This window comes from Heterocephalus glaber, unplaced genomic scaffold, assembly GCF_053883595.1.
Source record: "Heterocephalus glaber isolate CG9 unplaced genomic scaffold, H.glaber_assembly_v1.0 deba00001733, whole genome shotgun sequence".
NCBI lineage: Eukaryota > Metazoa > Chordata > Mammalia > Rodentia > Bathyergidae > Heterocephalus > Heterocephalus glaber.
The window spans coordinates 16,288,029-16,304,977 of NW_028258444.1; the positions used below are offsets into that span (position 1 = coordinate 16,288,029).

General features: G+C 41.0%; 1 protein-coding gene across 1 annotated transcript; it reads right to left on the minus strand.

The window, feature by feature from the left end:
* Positions 1-544: 544 nt before the first annotated feature.
* On the minus strand, positions 545-16,503 carry Amigo2 (adhesion molecule with Ig like domain 2). Its single transcript, XM_004863137.4, has 2 exons — positions 15,970-16,503; positions 545-15,603 (listed from the first exon to the last, which is right to left on the minus strand). The coding sequence occupies exon 2, from the start codon at positions 15,538-15,540 to the stop codon at positions 13,981-13,983; it is 1,560 nt and encodes a 519-aa protein (XP_004863194.1). The 5' UTR covers positions 15,541-15,603; positions 15,970-16,503; the 3' UTR covers positions 545-13,980.
* Between the last annotated feature and the right edge of the window lie 446 nt (positions 16,504-16,949).

A 16,949-nucleotide genomic window follows, 5' to 3' on the forward strand; every position in this document is an offset into this window, starting at 1 on the left:
CAGAATTGGACCAGTGATTAACAAATCAGACAGCCCTCAGAACAAAACTGAAGAAAACAATAACAAGGAACAAAAAGTAGGTTGGTTCTTTCAAAGTTACTTTCCTTGTTAAAGCAGAAGAGACTTCTTTATTATGCTGGCTTAACTGACTTATTTGGGAATTTAGTTTCTCCCTTCTCTCCTCTCTCCCTTCTTCTCTTCTTCCCTCCCTCTTTCGCTTCTTCCCTCCCTCCCTCCTTCTTGATTTTTTGGAGAGCCACATAAATGATTTACAATTTAGTTTCAACTTCGTGTGGTGGAATGTTAACATGATTGATTCCATTTTGGTTTGGTCTTTTGGGACCTAGTGCAGTTCAGTCCAGATCAATGACTTTCTATAAATTTTATATGTATACACATTATTGGTGATGATATCTTTTCCTCATCCATTGCTAAGTTCATGGCTAAAACCCCTGTAATGAAAGAGAGATTAACAAGAGAAGGACAAACAAATTTACTTTATATGTTTTATGACACAGATGCTTTCAAAAATAAGACTCAAAGGAACAGATCAACTTGTGTATTTTTATGCTTAGGTTTGATGAAGAAGTGAACAGTCATAAAGAAGTATGACTGGGAAAGGAGGGTATAATCTAATGACAATAAACTCTTGGGAACAAAGTGAAGCCTATTCAGATTCTTGTCTGTGTCCTTCTGTCTTCAGAGGCAAAAGTATTCTTTTCTTCCAGTAGTAGGGAGGGCATCTCTTGAGTAAGAGTGTTCTCTCAGGTGAGATGGGTGAGGGAAGGCCGAGAGTGACCAGCTTCCACTATCTTCTCAAGCACCAATGTGCTATATTTTGGGATAGCATGTTTTGAACCCCACCACTATTTAAACATAGTAACACCCTTATGAAAACAATTTAACCAAAAAGAATAGACAACAATTACATCAAGAATAATTTAGGAAAAAGAGTGCTACAATTTAAAATGGAAAAAAATGCTCCCAATTTTTGTATCCAGTGGAAATGATAGGTTTAAGACTATGCTGATGGATAGAAGCTTGACTGACAAACTCAAATGCCTCAGGGAAAGTCTGTTTATTCTCTCTTTACCACAAAATGAATAGTTTTGCTTAATAGTACGACTCATCTTTGATTGGCTAATACTTAAAACATTGATTTTTAACCTTTTAATGTACTTGAAGACTAGATTAATATAGTTTATGTTAGTATTTTTAAAGGCTTTTTGGAAAACAATAGATTGAGAAATAAGAACATCTGGTTTAAATTCCCAGGCTTCCAGTAATTGCAGAATGTCCTGCTGGTGCATCATGTCAATCACTCAACAAGTATGCATGTCTTGATGCTATAATTTAGAATTTAAGTCTCTCAGCCATAATGTATTGAAGTCTTGGTCCCCAGGTGGCACTATGTGGAGAGGGAGGAACTTTTAAGAGGTGGGGCTTAATGGGAGGTCTTTAGGCCACTGAAGGCATGCCTATAATGAGGATGGGGGACCTGAAGTCTCTTCCACTTCCTCTTCCTCTTCCTGGCTCATGAGGCAAACAGTTTTGCTCCACCACACAAGCCGGCTGTGATGTGCTGCCTTGCCACAGGCCCCAAACACTAAGACTAACCTGTCATGGGCCAGAATCTCCAAAACTCTAAGCCAAAATAAACCTCTTCTCTTTATAAGTTGATTACCCCAGGTACTTTGTTATTGCGATGAAAAGATGACTAATGGACATCCCATTAATGAAAAATCTGAGTATTAATGACATACTTATTTTGTAAATGTAAAGTTATACAATTATTTCTCAGGAACATATTAAATATTAGCTATCATGGCTGAATATGAGTTGTGATAATATTATGAAACATTTTATGACACATAAAGTAAAATTTAAGAGTAGGTGAAACGGTCATTCAGTGGATTGGATGTGTCATCTCCTTCCTTGTAACAGGCTGACATTTACTGAATTGGCAACAGCCTTAGGAGCAACAGAGAAAGGTAATCCCCACTGGTTAGATACCATTTAGGGAAGTCCAGCTATAGCAGTGATTTAAACTTAATGTTGGAAACTGAGCCAAATGGTAAAAGGTAATGTGATTTCAGACTATAAATGGCACACATTAGCAGATTCCAAACCCTGAGCTTGTAAAGAATATATGAGCCTATAAATACTACAGATTTTCTAGACTGATAAAATTTTCTAGACTTCTCTAGCACTAAATGTATGAAAGAAGTAGTGATTTAACAAAAACAAGAGAAGAGAGAGAGACATGAAAAGGAGATGAAAGAAAATTAAAAGAACAGACTCACCACTTGGTGCCAAATTCGGTGGCATATTTTTCCTTGAGAATAAAAACAATTCTAAGATTATAAACATGAATAATATGTATAAACATAAATTCAGATTGCTGTCAAAAGGGTAATGCAGCTCCTATTTTAAAAAATATTTTTATTGGATACATTCAGTTACTTTTATCCAGCCAAGAGTAAATACTTCCTGGAAGTTGCCAGAAAGAGAATGAATGTGCACATTTAAAACAGTGAATAAAATAATCTTACCATACCCATGAGCATAAGGAAGAGCATGTGGGCCAATGGCTTCTGTGTCTTATTTTTGCAGCTCAGCTATCAGACCTATGATGTGTAGGATATGCTCTGGGAGTTGGTTTCCCAACAGAAATGTAAGATTTATGATGAATATCTTCAATCTCAAAGGTCTTCCTGATGGCCAGTAGTAGCATCCTTTCTGAGCTGGGTGGTGGTGGGGACCAGAGAACCAATCTGCCGTCTGTGGTAGATTGATTAAGACAAGCCCAGGCAAAGATCTGACCTTTAAAGTTTCCCAACAGAATGAAAAAAATTTTTAATTCTATTATTTAAAAATGTGCAGCTAAGGTGTCCAGGTGCCTATTAGCAGGTGACCTTTACATTGGTTACCAGCAGAGGACTCCACAGTCCTGCCAAGAGCCCAGGCTTTGGAGTAGAGGGTGTGGGATCAGACCTTACCCTGGCTACCTGCTAGCTCTGTTATAGAACCTCAGGCAATTTTCCTATCTGGAAATTGGTCTGTTAGTGCATACCTGTTTGTGATTATGTAAGCAAAGGACTCCTCCTGTGGCAGGCACAGGGCCAGCAAGCAGTCCCTCCTGGCAGCTCCAATGTGCTGCTGCTCAGATCCTGATCTGAAGGATGCAGTTCCTGGCTATTTTCTTTTTTAATAAAGCTTAAAATTATAGGATCTTTACCTAATACCCAGTGATATCTAGATGCCTACTTCCAGCAATAATTATGATAATTCCAAATTTAGAATCTTAATAATAAATCAAAGAGTGGGCCTTACTTAAGAAGCGCAGCCAAGTGCTTTGAAGACTAACAAACTTGGATTCTGATCTTAACTTTCTACTTACTGACCACATGGCCTTGAGAGAGTAATTAATTTCTTTCAATCTTCTTACATGTAAAATTAGGCAATAATTCTTATTTCAGTGGTTGCTGACTAGCTTAAATGAAGGAATGTGTGAGTCCTGACTCTGCCATTTACCAGCTGTGTGATCTTAGGCTCTTTATTTCTAAACCTCCCTGTGCTTCAGTTTGCTCCTAGGTCAGGTAGGAGTCGGTAGTAATCCTAACTGGGGCTGTTACGAGGATTACAAGGGCTAGTTCGTGGAGCACACTAAAATGGCAGCTGACGTGGAGAGTGCTCAGTGTTAGTCACTTGTATTTCATTGTCACATCTTCTTCAATGTTTTTATTGTTAATAGCCAGAAAGTACGTTGATTTGATAGAAGAGGAAAAACATGTAGGGGGAAAAATGCTCCCTTAACAGGAAGCATAATATGCCAACAGGATTAATCCACTGCAAGCGATATGTTGCTCACTGTCCTCTTGGATTTGGGGCTGCATGGACTCTCAGTGGAAAGTAAAAAGGGGTGCAGTGGGCAGAGAACTCAGTAGTGATGAGCCACCTCCTGGCCCCCAGCCTGGTCCAGCTGCCATTTTTCAGGGTTCTCCTTACCATGCACTTCACAGTTCAGGAAACATCTGACATCTGGTCCACGTACTCTTCTCCCCACATCCCATCCCTGGAGGGGCTGATATTCTGAGGGTCCAGCCCTCATGCTATACCCCCCACCCTGTTTAGCTCCCAGAAGGAGCTTGCTTTTCTCCATGCTTTTCTCTGTGTTGCTTGCTTTTCTCTATGATAATGCACATGTGTCCTTATACCAGGGACTAATTCAGAAAACATGTTGCCATGGAAGTTGCTGGAAGTTTCTACATATTAACAGGACAGTAGTTAATTGGCCTGCCAAACCTCACAACCTCCACAGAGGTCGCTTCTGCTGGTACAGCAGCTGTGACTGGGTAAACCCTGTAGCCCTGCCATGGATTCACAAACACAGTCAGAATTCCTCTCGACAAGACTAGGTTCCAAAACGCCTGCTCCAGAAGTACAGACAGCTTGTTAAATTTGTGCAGGCCTACTGCCTGATACCTTTTAAGTCCAGTCTGATTCCTTTCAAGCTCCTGACACATGCTAATTGGCATTATTCTGTTAGTATCTGCTGAGAGGAGACAGACATCGCACTTCCTGTCTCTCTGGTACCCGACACGACATCTTCTCATGAACACCAAATGGGAAGCCTTAAACCAGTGGGAAATTCATGCTAAATGGGTACTTAGATTGTTTAGACAGTTTATTCAGCCCAGGATATGGCAAAACTCCCCGTGTGCTCTTTTAGGGCCTGAAGAAGAATGTCACAAACCATGGGACAAAACAGAACACATGTCACAAGGGAGGTGGCTGTGTCATACACAGGATGTACCTATGTGGCCTAGCTCACCTCAGAGTCTGGAACAGTGGGCAGTCCTAAAGCTCCTTCCTGTGTGTCATTCCTTCCACAAATGCCTATTATTTGCTGGGCCACATTCTGTTCTCAACATTGGGAAACACTAGCAAACAAAGCGAGACAAAATCCTTGCCTTTGTGGAAGACACATGGTAAGTAAGATATATACTACATGTAAGTCACATGATGATGAAAGGGGTGGAAATATAGAACAAAGCTGGGGGATGGGGTGAGCTTGGGGTGAATGAGGTCCAGAGGCCTCCTGAGGATGACAACATCTGAGCAAAGCCCTGAAGGAGGTCAAGCTGAGGGGAAACAAGGGAAGAGGAGACAGAGAAGTACAAAGCCTTTGAAAAGACAGGGGTCAGTAGATGACAGCAGAGTGAATTCAGGGAAAGGACTGGGGAAAGAGGCCAGGGCACTGGTCAGGGTAAGAGCTTGCAGACCTTAATAAGGACTCTACCGGGGCCTGGGGATTTAGCTCAGTGGTTCTGCCACCTGCCTCACAAGCGCAAGGACCAGAGTTCGATCCCCAGTACCAAAATAATAATAGTAATAACTATACTTTATTAGCTATATTTTAGAATCCCCAGGGAATGAGAACCTCTAGGGTGAAGTGCAGGATAGGTCTGATTTTGAGATCTCCATAGGCATCTGCAGTCCAAAGTCAAGGGGTGAGAGGCAGAGTCATAAGGTTTGGCACAGAGGAGAAGCATGAGCTGGCATCTACCTTGGAAGGGCCATGATAGCTGTGCCCTTTAAGGAGGAACCCTAGGAAGGCAAGGATCAGGGGGACCTGCCAGGCTATGATGGGGTGGAAGAGAGGAGAAAAGGCCACACTCCATGGATGCTATTTTGAAGGTAGAGCCAGAGGAATCTCCTCAACACATTGGGTATAGGATGTAAGAAAGTAGTCAAAAATGACACCAAGAGTTGGCACCTGAGTACTCAGAAGGATGGAGTTAACCATTTGATGGAGATGAAAAATGCCCTTAAAAGAACCCAGAAGGCATTTCTAGATCAAATACAAACACTGGGCATGGGATGCCCACAGACTAAGTAAAGTGCTCATATTTGGCATTGGGGCTGGAGAGTGAGTTTCCATAGCTAAGTAGCTTTAAGGTGGTTTGAAAACAATTAATAAGCCATATGCTTCAGGATTTTCTAGAAGTAGAGATGAACATGTAGCAAGGAAAGACTTCCCAGAAATGCCTTTGCCTCATCTTCTCTAAATCTCTAGGCCTTGTGAAAAGTGGCATCATTGCTTGGCAGAAACCCTGCCACACTCTATATCCAAGAGAACTACAGAATGCTCAATCATGGTAGATGACACTCACACCTCCTCCAGTGTGCAGTCTTACAACTGAATACCCCAAGTGACAAACAACAGGGGAGTTGGCTAGCCAGCCTGTCATTATTGGTAGAAAATCCCTACAGAGAAATGCCTGAGTCTAGTTCTTTGCAAAAACCTAAGTTCCTCTAAGGGACTGTATATAATTTCATTTTCAAAAACTCTGCCAAATTCTAAAAATGCTTAATGTTGACCAATTAAACAAGAAAAAAGTATAATAATACGTTTGTCCTTCAAAACACTATATACCATAGCTAATTAAGGTCCTTATTACAAATTATATATAATAATCAATGATAGGCTTTTCCAATTGAATCCTTATATGAGTGAGATTAACACAAACAGCTCCTGACAAACTTGGCCCAGGGTCAAGCACTGTATTTCCTCTTGGTTTTGGGAAAAAGTCAAAGTTATTATAAATGGTTGCCAAGGGAAGATATATGCTATTTTTCTCTACTGATTTGAAGTAGGTCAGATGGAGAGCTGAAGGCCTCCCTAAGGTTATAATTAAGCATGAATATTAAAAAATGAGAACAAATTAAAAAAAAACAACTTCTCTTAGGCTTTTACATCAGAGATATTTCACTATGTTTGCCCATCAGGCAAGATACACTCTTTGGAAAAAGGCACAGAATTGAAAGAAAAGTTTTATTTTTAAGTGTGCAATAGCTCTTCAAGCCTAGACTTTGAGCAAGATTCACTCAAGCACAAAGGCTTTGAAGAGGTATTTAACCAGGTAGAGTTAGGGCAAAAATACACACAAACTCAATATGCAGAGTGACTACTGGAATTTAATTCTGCAAGTATTTTTCTTTCCCCTTGAAAAATCCATCTTTGTGTCTCTTCCCACCTCAATCATTCAGTCTTATAAAATCATCTTAATCAAGTCAATATCTGCACTAGCAATGTAAATTTAATTTCAGTGAGGCTTAAGTAAACATTGGCTCTAAGACATTGCTTGGCCTATAGAGTGATAACTGAATTAGGTAGGATTATTTCATCATTATTCTGTTAAGCCCACATTGTTACACAAGAGAAGCTAATATTTCTAAGTTGTTTTAGCCTAGCAAAATATACTCTAAGCATTTACATGAGCCAATCTTGTGCATGCCCTCCTATGGAAGGAAGGCTTCGTGGAGCTATGAAATTGGTATACACTGCAGCTGTAATAGCAGTGCAGAGACAGGAATGTGAAACTAGGAAGCTTCACACTGGACCCCATCCAACGGTCTAGTGATCAAACTACCAAAGGACCTCATTAGAAGGGAAATCTGCGGAAGCTGGCACCCTGGTTTCTTGATAGCCACTTTAGTTGGATCCCCACGGACCTGGAGAATATTCACAGTCTTCCCTTTCATTATGTTTGCTTGTCTAGCTGTGGAAAATAAACAGGCCCTCTCTAGACTTAAAGAGTCCTCCATGAAGGCTCCACCCAAGCATTATTTCTTCCAGGATCCTTTCCTTTACCTCCCTGTCTTGAGACATTTCTACATTGGGGCACTTACCTCATGACAAAATTATATTTCTGCCTCTTCTTGGAAACCTAGGGGCCAGCTGCATCATTGTTGATCTTTGGGTTAAGCATAGGAACTGGCACATATTAGGGGCTCAATACTGTTTTTTGAATGAATGAATTGCAAAGACATGCAAACACCTACTATGTGCTAGGTGGTAGAAAAAGAGAGAGAAGACATATTCTCTAGAAGTTGAGGATCTGGGTCAGGGAAATAGGGCGTGTAAAGAGAAGCAGAAGAATAAAAGCCAATACTGAACGAGGGCCAAAGCAGTGAACTGCCAGGATTATAGTAGAGTACCCTTGTAAAAAGAGCCAGACCATTGCACAAAGGAAGCCTGGGGCAGGAGGAGCTCAAGTTCAAGGTCAGCCAAGGCAACTTAGTGAGACTGTTTAAAAGGGGCGGGGGGCGGGGGGGACATGGGCAAAGCCCTCTTAATGGAGATAAAAAGTATTACAGTTTAATTTACTATAGTATAGACAAGACTGGATTTTGCATCCAGACAAAACCAAATTCAAATCCTGACTCCTTTACATGTTCTTGGGCAAATCACTTAACATAGCTAAACCTCAATTCATCCATACATATGAACATAAAAATAATAACTTTTTCCTAGATGTGAGACAAAATATTTAAAGTTCTTTGCATAGGGTTTACATACAAGACATGTAATTATTGCTATTACTGCCCTTTCTCCTGACAGGGCTAGGACAGGTTTAAACAGCTTCATCCTAACTATGATAGAAGGACTGCAGCAATGAGTATAAATAGAGGACCAATGTGAAATTTTAAGGTCCTTCTTTCTCTATATTGGATCAAAATCATAGTATACAGCAGATTTTTAAATAGAATGATTGGTATTAATTTGAACACGATTAAGTAGCTTGCACACTTCCCTGAAGTACTGTCTTTCTGAAAATATGGATCTCAGCTATGGAAGCATTCAAGGCATCTGTGGGACAATTATTTAGTATGCCAGTCAGTGCCTTATTAGCCCCCTTGGTTAAAGCAAGGTCTCTGCCAATTTTCTTTTTCACCTCTTTTGCACCATTAGTCACTAGCAAGCAGATCATCTCCTTTAATTACTCTTAATTACTTTTAATTTTTTTGATTACTTTCTCTGTAGCATAACGTCCCTTGTGAGAACAGTATAGATACTGTGTATCATTTATGGCAGCCATGGTGTGTCCAGAAATGTTCAATAACCTGTTCCTGGATACTACTGGCCATTCATTACCAAAGTGATGACTCTTTCTCCTATGATTCTATGACATTAGGATCCAATGAACACTACAGCATTCTCTAAAAATATATTTGATACTCTGCTATCATCTTATGCAGAAGTTTAATCAAGTAATCCACTGAGGCTACCTTATGAAATACTTTTAGAATTGTCTTGAGGATGCTAATTTTAAAATTGGTTGGGAAAATCTACTGTGAAGTCTGCATTTTCTCTATTTTTCTGGAAATTTAAAAAATTTCTTTGGTAGAAAACTTCTTCTCTCTGATAGTATTTTTATCCTCTATATATTGGAGTCATTTTTAGTTTTAAAAATATTGAAGTAAATCATTCATTTAAATATTTTGATACACAGTTTATAATGGTAAAAGCAGATACTTATTTTGCATATTGAATAATTTCATGTGTGAAGAGGAAGCAAGCTAAAAAGAGCAACAGACTAGTGGAGCCCTGGTCTGTCAAATCCTAACCTTCTTTGGTGGGTTCTCGGTTTTGCTACTTGTGATGTATTGTTTGCAAAATCACCCTTATTATGACTCCTGACCTTCTACTCTTCTCCCCAGACTTGTTGGGAGCATCAATTTATTCACATTGTTACATTTATAGAAAGCCTACTTCTGACTCCTGCCTTACAAAACTGTCTTATTGGCAAAACACCTATGAATATTGTGAAGAGATATTTTAGAAGTGATTATCATGATAAAAACAGCCTATTAGCTGAATCACCTGGGAAAATTAATTTTTTCTCTTTGAGAGTGTTTTTTCACCTGTAAAAGGGTAATATTTCCCTTCTTTCAAGGCTGCTGTGATAAGGAAACCAAACACTACTTCTTGCAATATACCTGATATTTAGTAGGTGCTTGAGAGTCAGTATAAATACTGTTTGTACATTTCACAATTTACAAAGTGTCTAATCATCTATATTCTGTATATTCTGGTCCTTACTGTAAAAGGGCTACCTTATCTGGAATCTATCTATAAGCAACAATGCATTTTCAGTAGTTCTCTAAATTACTTGAGGTTATTATAGGCTTTTTAGTTCTTTTTATTTATTATCATCTAACAATACAAAGACAAACTAATCATCATCTTTTCACACACTAAATAAGTAACATGGGTTTGGGGGCTGGCTTTTAGGCAGGGAGAGATGATAGAATTATGGATAGAATCTTAGTGCTCTCTTTTGAAAAACAAGTTTGGATCTCTGTAGATGAAATCTGCACTATGATCTCATCAAATGTGAAGGCTTCAAAGCTCATTGTTGCAAACCTGATCTGGTTTGCAAACTAAAAATAGACATAAAAAATGAAACTATCAGGGATTTAGTCATCTCAAAGTAATTTCAGATTTTGTAATTTAGAAAAATATAAACCATAAATGACATCCAACAATTTACTTTAGGTTTAGTATGAGTGAACAAGACTTGTTTTTGTTTTTTCTTTTTAATATCTTAGATGTTTTGAAGAGAAATAAGATTCTTTTATTAATAATTATTAGTAAGAAGAATGTATTTCAATATAGCCTTAAACACGAAATTTGCTATGGTCCTATTGATGGTTTCATCAAAATCGAAAGAATCAGAATTACAAGTTTTAAAAAAAATACAATGGGCAGGGTCTACCCCAACTTCCTGGGTCAGAGTCTCTGGTTAAGAGTGTGTGGTACAGAGGTTGCTGAAAACCCTTGGTGAATACATTTTCCCCAGTCTATTGAGATGCCTGGTTTTGGATCACCTGAAAGATCACTTGGGAAACCCAGGGACACTGGATTTCCTTTGCAGTTATGGCAAAGGAAAACCTAGTGATGCTGGAGGATGCTTAGGTTGTATCCTGTTTTAACAGTACTTAGTAGGATGATGCATAATCAACATCTTTCAGAATTTGGACAGAGTGTTTTCCTGTTCTTATGGTTCTACCTCCATAAGTTCCACCTATGTCCCTCTCGGATTAGTATTTTAGGAAAATATTTATTTACAAAAATAAAACCAGTTTTCTTCCCAAATAATTCAAACAGTTAAAGCTAAAAATACATATATGGAAATGTGTCTAAGGCAGCAGTGAGAATTAATGCAGAAGTTGAGTATACATAAGAAAATCTTTTAGGCCATTCTTTCAAGTTATAAATCTTAAAAGTGTATTAAAAACACAATTCACAATTAACTATAGAATATATTGGCATAGATAATAAAAAAAATAGTGGATCTAATGTCATTACAGTGGGAAAATACTCTAAGCCCAGGAAAATCTTATTTCTGTGTTACTTGATTTCTCCAATGAGTCTACCTCTTACCACTATGTAATGAAAAATACTGAATGGCTTAAAAGAACAACCCAGTTACATAAATCCACGTTACCACTCAAAGGAAAATCATGTAAAAGGTTTTGAGTGAGACAAATTTATAAAGCAAAAACTAATTTCATTCCTATATGTAAAATACATGAAGTCAGGTTCCAACTAAAAACCTGATACACCTAAAAACTTAGAAGTCCAGACCATAACATTCAGTTCTATGATTTTCAATTACTATGCTTTCCTATATTTGCTCAAAACACAGCTTTGCTTTCAGTATTTAGGATTTTTTCCACTTTTTTTTGCTTTTGCTTTTAAGTATCTTGGCTTCTATCTCAGCCCACCCTATCCTTCAACTATTATTAGAATCACTGTGATTGAACTCTACTACCACCATCTCCTGGCACTGCCCATGTTTCTCTGTCAAGTGCAACACTGATTTCCTAGGGTTAAGGCTGTGAGGACTTAAGAAATCTCATCCAGAAAAGACTGCATAATTCTGCAGCTTCCTTGGTGGGGCATCAGGTTTACCAAACTCACCTTGCAGGTAGCCCTTCCCATGGCTCAGACAGCTTTAGTGGTTGTGATTTTAACTTGTGTGGTTTTAACCATGTGATCCTAAGCAAATCTCAGCATCTCAGTCTGTTTTCTCTAAATGTGAAGGAAGAAAAAATAATGATTTCCAAGATCACACAAATCATAGAACTCCTATTTAAACAGCATTAACTAGACTAAAATGTTTGCTTGGAAAATCTTTGCCTCTGATGGATCTTGTTTAAGGGGCGAGGTCAGTAATTAAGAGGCAGGGGCAGCAATTTTTATCATGAAGTCAGGAATTTTCAGTGCTACTGAGCAGTTGTTCTGCATCTGATGCCTTAAAGGAGACCTTCCTGGTGGTCACTTTCTACCTAACACCCCTGCTGACAGGGAGTCTACACGGAGAGCCCGACTTGGTATTTAGGGAGCTCTCACCATGCGTTCATTATTATTATCATCACAGACACTTCCTGGAAAACTACCATTGCCCATGAGGGTGGCTCACCTGCTACCTCATCTACTTCTCTTAATTTGTGTCACTGCTGCCCACATCTCTTTAAAATCTCTTAGCCCTAGAATCAATTCTTGATTCTCCTTAGCCATTCACTGATCACTCTTTGGTCTAATTTCTTTGTTCCTTCTCATACCCTTCCCTGTTTAAGGTAATCATTTTGGGGCACCGCTTATCTTTCCAGGGAGAATGCTGAACCTGGGCTCTCTCCTTTTATCCCTGTCACGTATTTACTGCTCCACCTTAGACAACCCACAACAATCTCTGGGTCTCATTCATGCATGAGAAGGGGAAAGAACTGGATTTGAATATTGGGTTTGTCCCTGTGAGTGACAGTGTTGATGCTAATTCCATCCGTCTTCCACTAGTATGTGGTACCGTTTTGGCAAGCCTCTGGGAGTCAGTGACGGGGCTAAGGCCACCAGGAAATCATCAATGACAGTATGAGGAAGAATCTTAAAAATCATCTGGCCTGAAACCCTCGTTTTACAGCTGAGGAATCCTAGGTCCAGAGAAGGTACTTGATCACCCTATGGCAGAGAGAAGAATAGTAAGGTCTCCTAGGCTCTCACTTGTTGCAAAATTGGGATTTAAGTGTCTTCTAATCTGGTCAAAATGCATAATGATATCAGAGTAAAAAGTGATATAGAAAGTATATATATTGGTACAGAACACATTTAAACCTTTTTCTCCCTCTAACAGATAAACTCGCCATTATAACTATAAGAATTTTGGAGAGATATTTGCTATAGGTAGTGCTTAACACAAAATAGCACAATCACATAAAACATCTTAGATTTACATGTTGAAATAGCCAGATAAAACAGTAAGTCATGGAATACATATATTTACATTAATCTAAATGTCCAAAGCACAACAAGGTAGTCTCTATTTAGTAGCTCATATAATTTAAGATTTCATATCCAGAAGCATATGAACAAATATTAGTCTGCTTGAATAAAGGCTTACTCAGACACTTTGGTATTGACACATATTCTTGTCAACAATGATGACTTTAAATTTATCAAAGACATCTTTTCTACAGGATACAGAATGAAGAGAATGTACAGAATGGAAAAAAGACAGTCAACCAAATGTACCTTTCTTTAACTATTTACTGAACTCCACATAGGATGTGACATTATCCAGCAAATTTTATCAGTGCAATTAGTTCACTCTGATCTCAAATTATAATTTTGGCTGCATAATTCCCAAATCTAACTTTATACTTTATAAAATAATTGTTTCTTGTTTCTTCCTTGCACATCTTTTATAAAATGAAATGGGATACTAATGCTTTAAAACTAACTCAACTTTGGTCCTCATAAGTTAGCAAAGTATATTTTTAAAGACTACTAATATATGGAGTTTATTTTTTTCTTTTAAAAGTCCTGAATAAAGGGATAATGTCAGTCATATATCACTTCTGGGCCAGATCTGAAGTCATCAATGATGTTAAAGACTAAGATATTGTTATCTAGAACTTACTTTGGAAAACAGCCCCATCTTTCTCTGGCACATTGAGGAACCAAAGTGCTTTTACCTGCTTTCCTATCAACCCTTTTAAGAGGTCATTTCAGTTTTATCTCAACAAACAAAACAACACAATTACTGTCCTGCTATTTATACACAATTACATTTATACACAATTAAATATGTAATGATTAAATTACGACATCATACAAATACAGGCACACAATTACGTGGATGCCACAAAAGGTGTGTCTGAGAACACTGAATTGACTGAATCTGAGTCGGATTTCACCCTTGTGGACTTTAGGATGCCCTCAGCTATAACTGTCTCACTGGGGAAGAGCCTCACTTTCCCATTCTGCCCTGCGGCAGTATCCTTCAGGGGCTCCAAAAACACCACTCTTTTACTTGCCTTCCGTTCATCAGCAGAGGCATCACCAGCAGGGCCTGGACTGAGAATGGATGAATGGGCATTGCTTTGGTTGAGCACATTTTTCTGTCTCTTGGTTTTACACTTGCAGGGACACGGTGTTAGATAGAGGTACAAAAGTACCAAAATGATACTGGCCACACAGGCAGCAAGAGTGGTAAAAGCTGTGTTAAATGCCTCATGAGCATGGGATCTGTTTACAGTGAAATTGCTCACATTTATGGTGACATCCACAGTTTCATTTAACAGGCGCTGCCTATTCATTGCAATACAAGAATATACTCCAGCATCCTCAAAACGAGGGCTTTCTATCACCAGACTTCCATTGTAAAACACATGAAAGTTTTCCATCTCTTTATCCGGTTCCAGTAGTCTGTTATCTGGACCAACCCAGATGAAATCCGTGTTTCCATTACCAATCTTGCTGTCACAATGGACAACCAGTCTTTCCCCTACCTGAGCCTCACGAATAAAGCCAAGTGCATGGAAGGAACTATTGACTACGCTGTCAGAACAATTCATAAAGCTATCTTGAAGCAGAAGCAGCTGACTGGAGTGCCTGGAGCCAGACCACACGTGACAGATGTAATCGTTCTTAAAATCTATCACAGAACTAAAGCGCCTACGATACCAGAAGGTCAGCAATGAGTACAGGGAGCAGTCACAGACAAACGGGTTTCCATGTAGGTAAATGCCTCTCAGCTGTTTCCCTGGCACTAAATTTATATGGTGTATTGGTATGGAAGGGATTCTGTTATAAGAAACATCCAAGAACATCAGTTCTGCAAGCTTGAACCTTCCAACATACAAATCCACAGGAAACTGTGTGAGAAAGTTTCTACTTAAGTAGAGTTTCTGCAGCTGGGACAGCCCTCCAAATGCTGACTGGTCGAGAGAGGAGATGTGATTGTTGTAAAGCAGGAGCACTTCCAGGACCTTCAGTTCTTGGAACACAGCACTTTTCACTGTCTTCAACTTATTGGATGATACGTCAAGACACTTCAGATTTGGAGTTGTGGAAAAACTGCCAGCAGAGATGCTGGTGATATTGTTATGACGAATAATAAGGGTGTTCAGCTTGACAAATGACACCGGAATCCACTCAGAATCCAGAAGCCCAATTCTGTTATAGCTCAGATCCAGTCTCTTAATCAGTCTAAAAAGGTTCCCAGGCACCTTGGACAGGTTTTTGTTGGTGCAGCTAACAATGTCAGTGGCACAGATGCAAGCCGTGGGGCACAGGCCGGAGGCGCCCGGGCTCACAGTCACGGTTATCATCAACAAACACAGCAGCTCTCTGCAGCCCGGTCTGAGGACTCCTGGCAGGGTAGGCAATGCGTGGGACCGCAAAGACATTATGGTCGCCTCTGAGTCTCTTTTAGGAGCCTTTTCACCAGCTCGGGCCTCCCACCAGTCAATCTAGTAAACAATATTTAAGAGGAGGGGAAAGGCACAAGTTAACTACCAATTAGTTAACCCTTAAGAGTCATTCAGTACTTTTTTCCAATAACTTTTGAAATGGGTTCGATTCACACTATAGAGCCCTACGTTGCCTTTTTACTGCTAAATGCATCCTTCCCGCCCCCCCCCCCCGGTTACTCCTGCTTTTGCAGGCACATTCTCTCAATACAACCGTCTCATCATCAGAAATTTAATTTTTTAAAAGGGTGCATCTTGCTTTTTTTTTTTTAACTCCCTTCAACAGACACAAAAAATACACAAACGAATGCTATAAACAATTAAACGGAAATACTAAACAAGGCACCAGTCCAAAAGACAACTCACAGAGCAGCGAAGCCTCACGTGCTCTGGGGATGGGCTGCTCACGGCGATGTTTTCCGAAGGCCTGCGCGCCTGTCGGTCTTTCTGTCTGCCTCGGTCACTTTCACACCTTTTGAGTTCTTTCTCTCCTGTTCCCGGCGGGCGGCAGCCTCTCGCTGACTCTCAACTTTGGGGACTTTCAAGCAGCCTCGGTGACAGCGGCCAGCCCGGGCGCAGCAGTTCTCTCCGCCGGCTCCACTCGGTTCTCTCGGGCTCCGGTCATTGCACCCGTGCAGGTACCACCTGGGCCGCGCGCGGGGCGCCCCGCTCCCCAGGTCGAGCACAAGGGACGGGGGCGCGGGCAGAGGGTAGGACCCCCCCGCCTCTCCGTACTCCGGAGGCTGAAGAGTCTCCGGGACTCCCCGCCAGCCACCCAGGCTCTATTCCCGCGCAGGGCTCTGGTGCTGGCTGGGGAGGCCGGTCCCGCCCCAGCGCGTCCTCCCTCCTGCGGGAACCTGCGCGGAAGCCGCGGCCGGAGCAGCCCGGCGCTTGGCCGGGGGCGCGCGGCGGGAGGGGCGGCGCAGCCAATGGGAGAGGCGGCCGGCGCCCCTCGCCCCCCCCCCCGCCACGCCCCATCCCACCGCCCCCCGCGCTCCGCCTCCCGCTCCCCCCCAACCCACGGAGAGGCCTCGCGGCGAGGTTGCGCACCCGAGGGCGACGCGTTTCCCAGGGTGAGGACGCGCCCACCCACTCTCCTGCCAAACGCCTCAGTTCGTCCAGCCCCAAGCCTGGTGGTGGCGGGGTCGGGAAGGCGTAAGGAGAGACTCCCGGTCCCTGAGGATGGGGTCGCACCCTTGGGGACCCCTTAGCCGGGGTCACACAGGTGACGGCTCTCCCCACTCTGTCTTCGCAGTTCCCGTGCGTCTTTGCTCTTTGTTTTGGGGCGAGGATCATGGGGGCTTTCATTGGCGCTAAGTACAGTTGGCTTTGGAGGTTTACCAAAG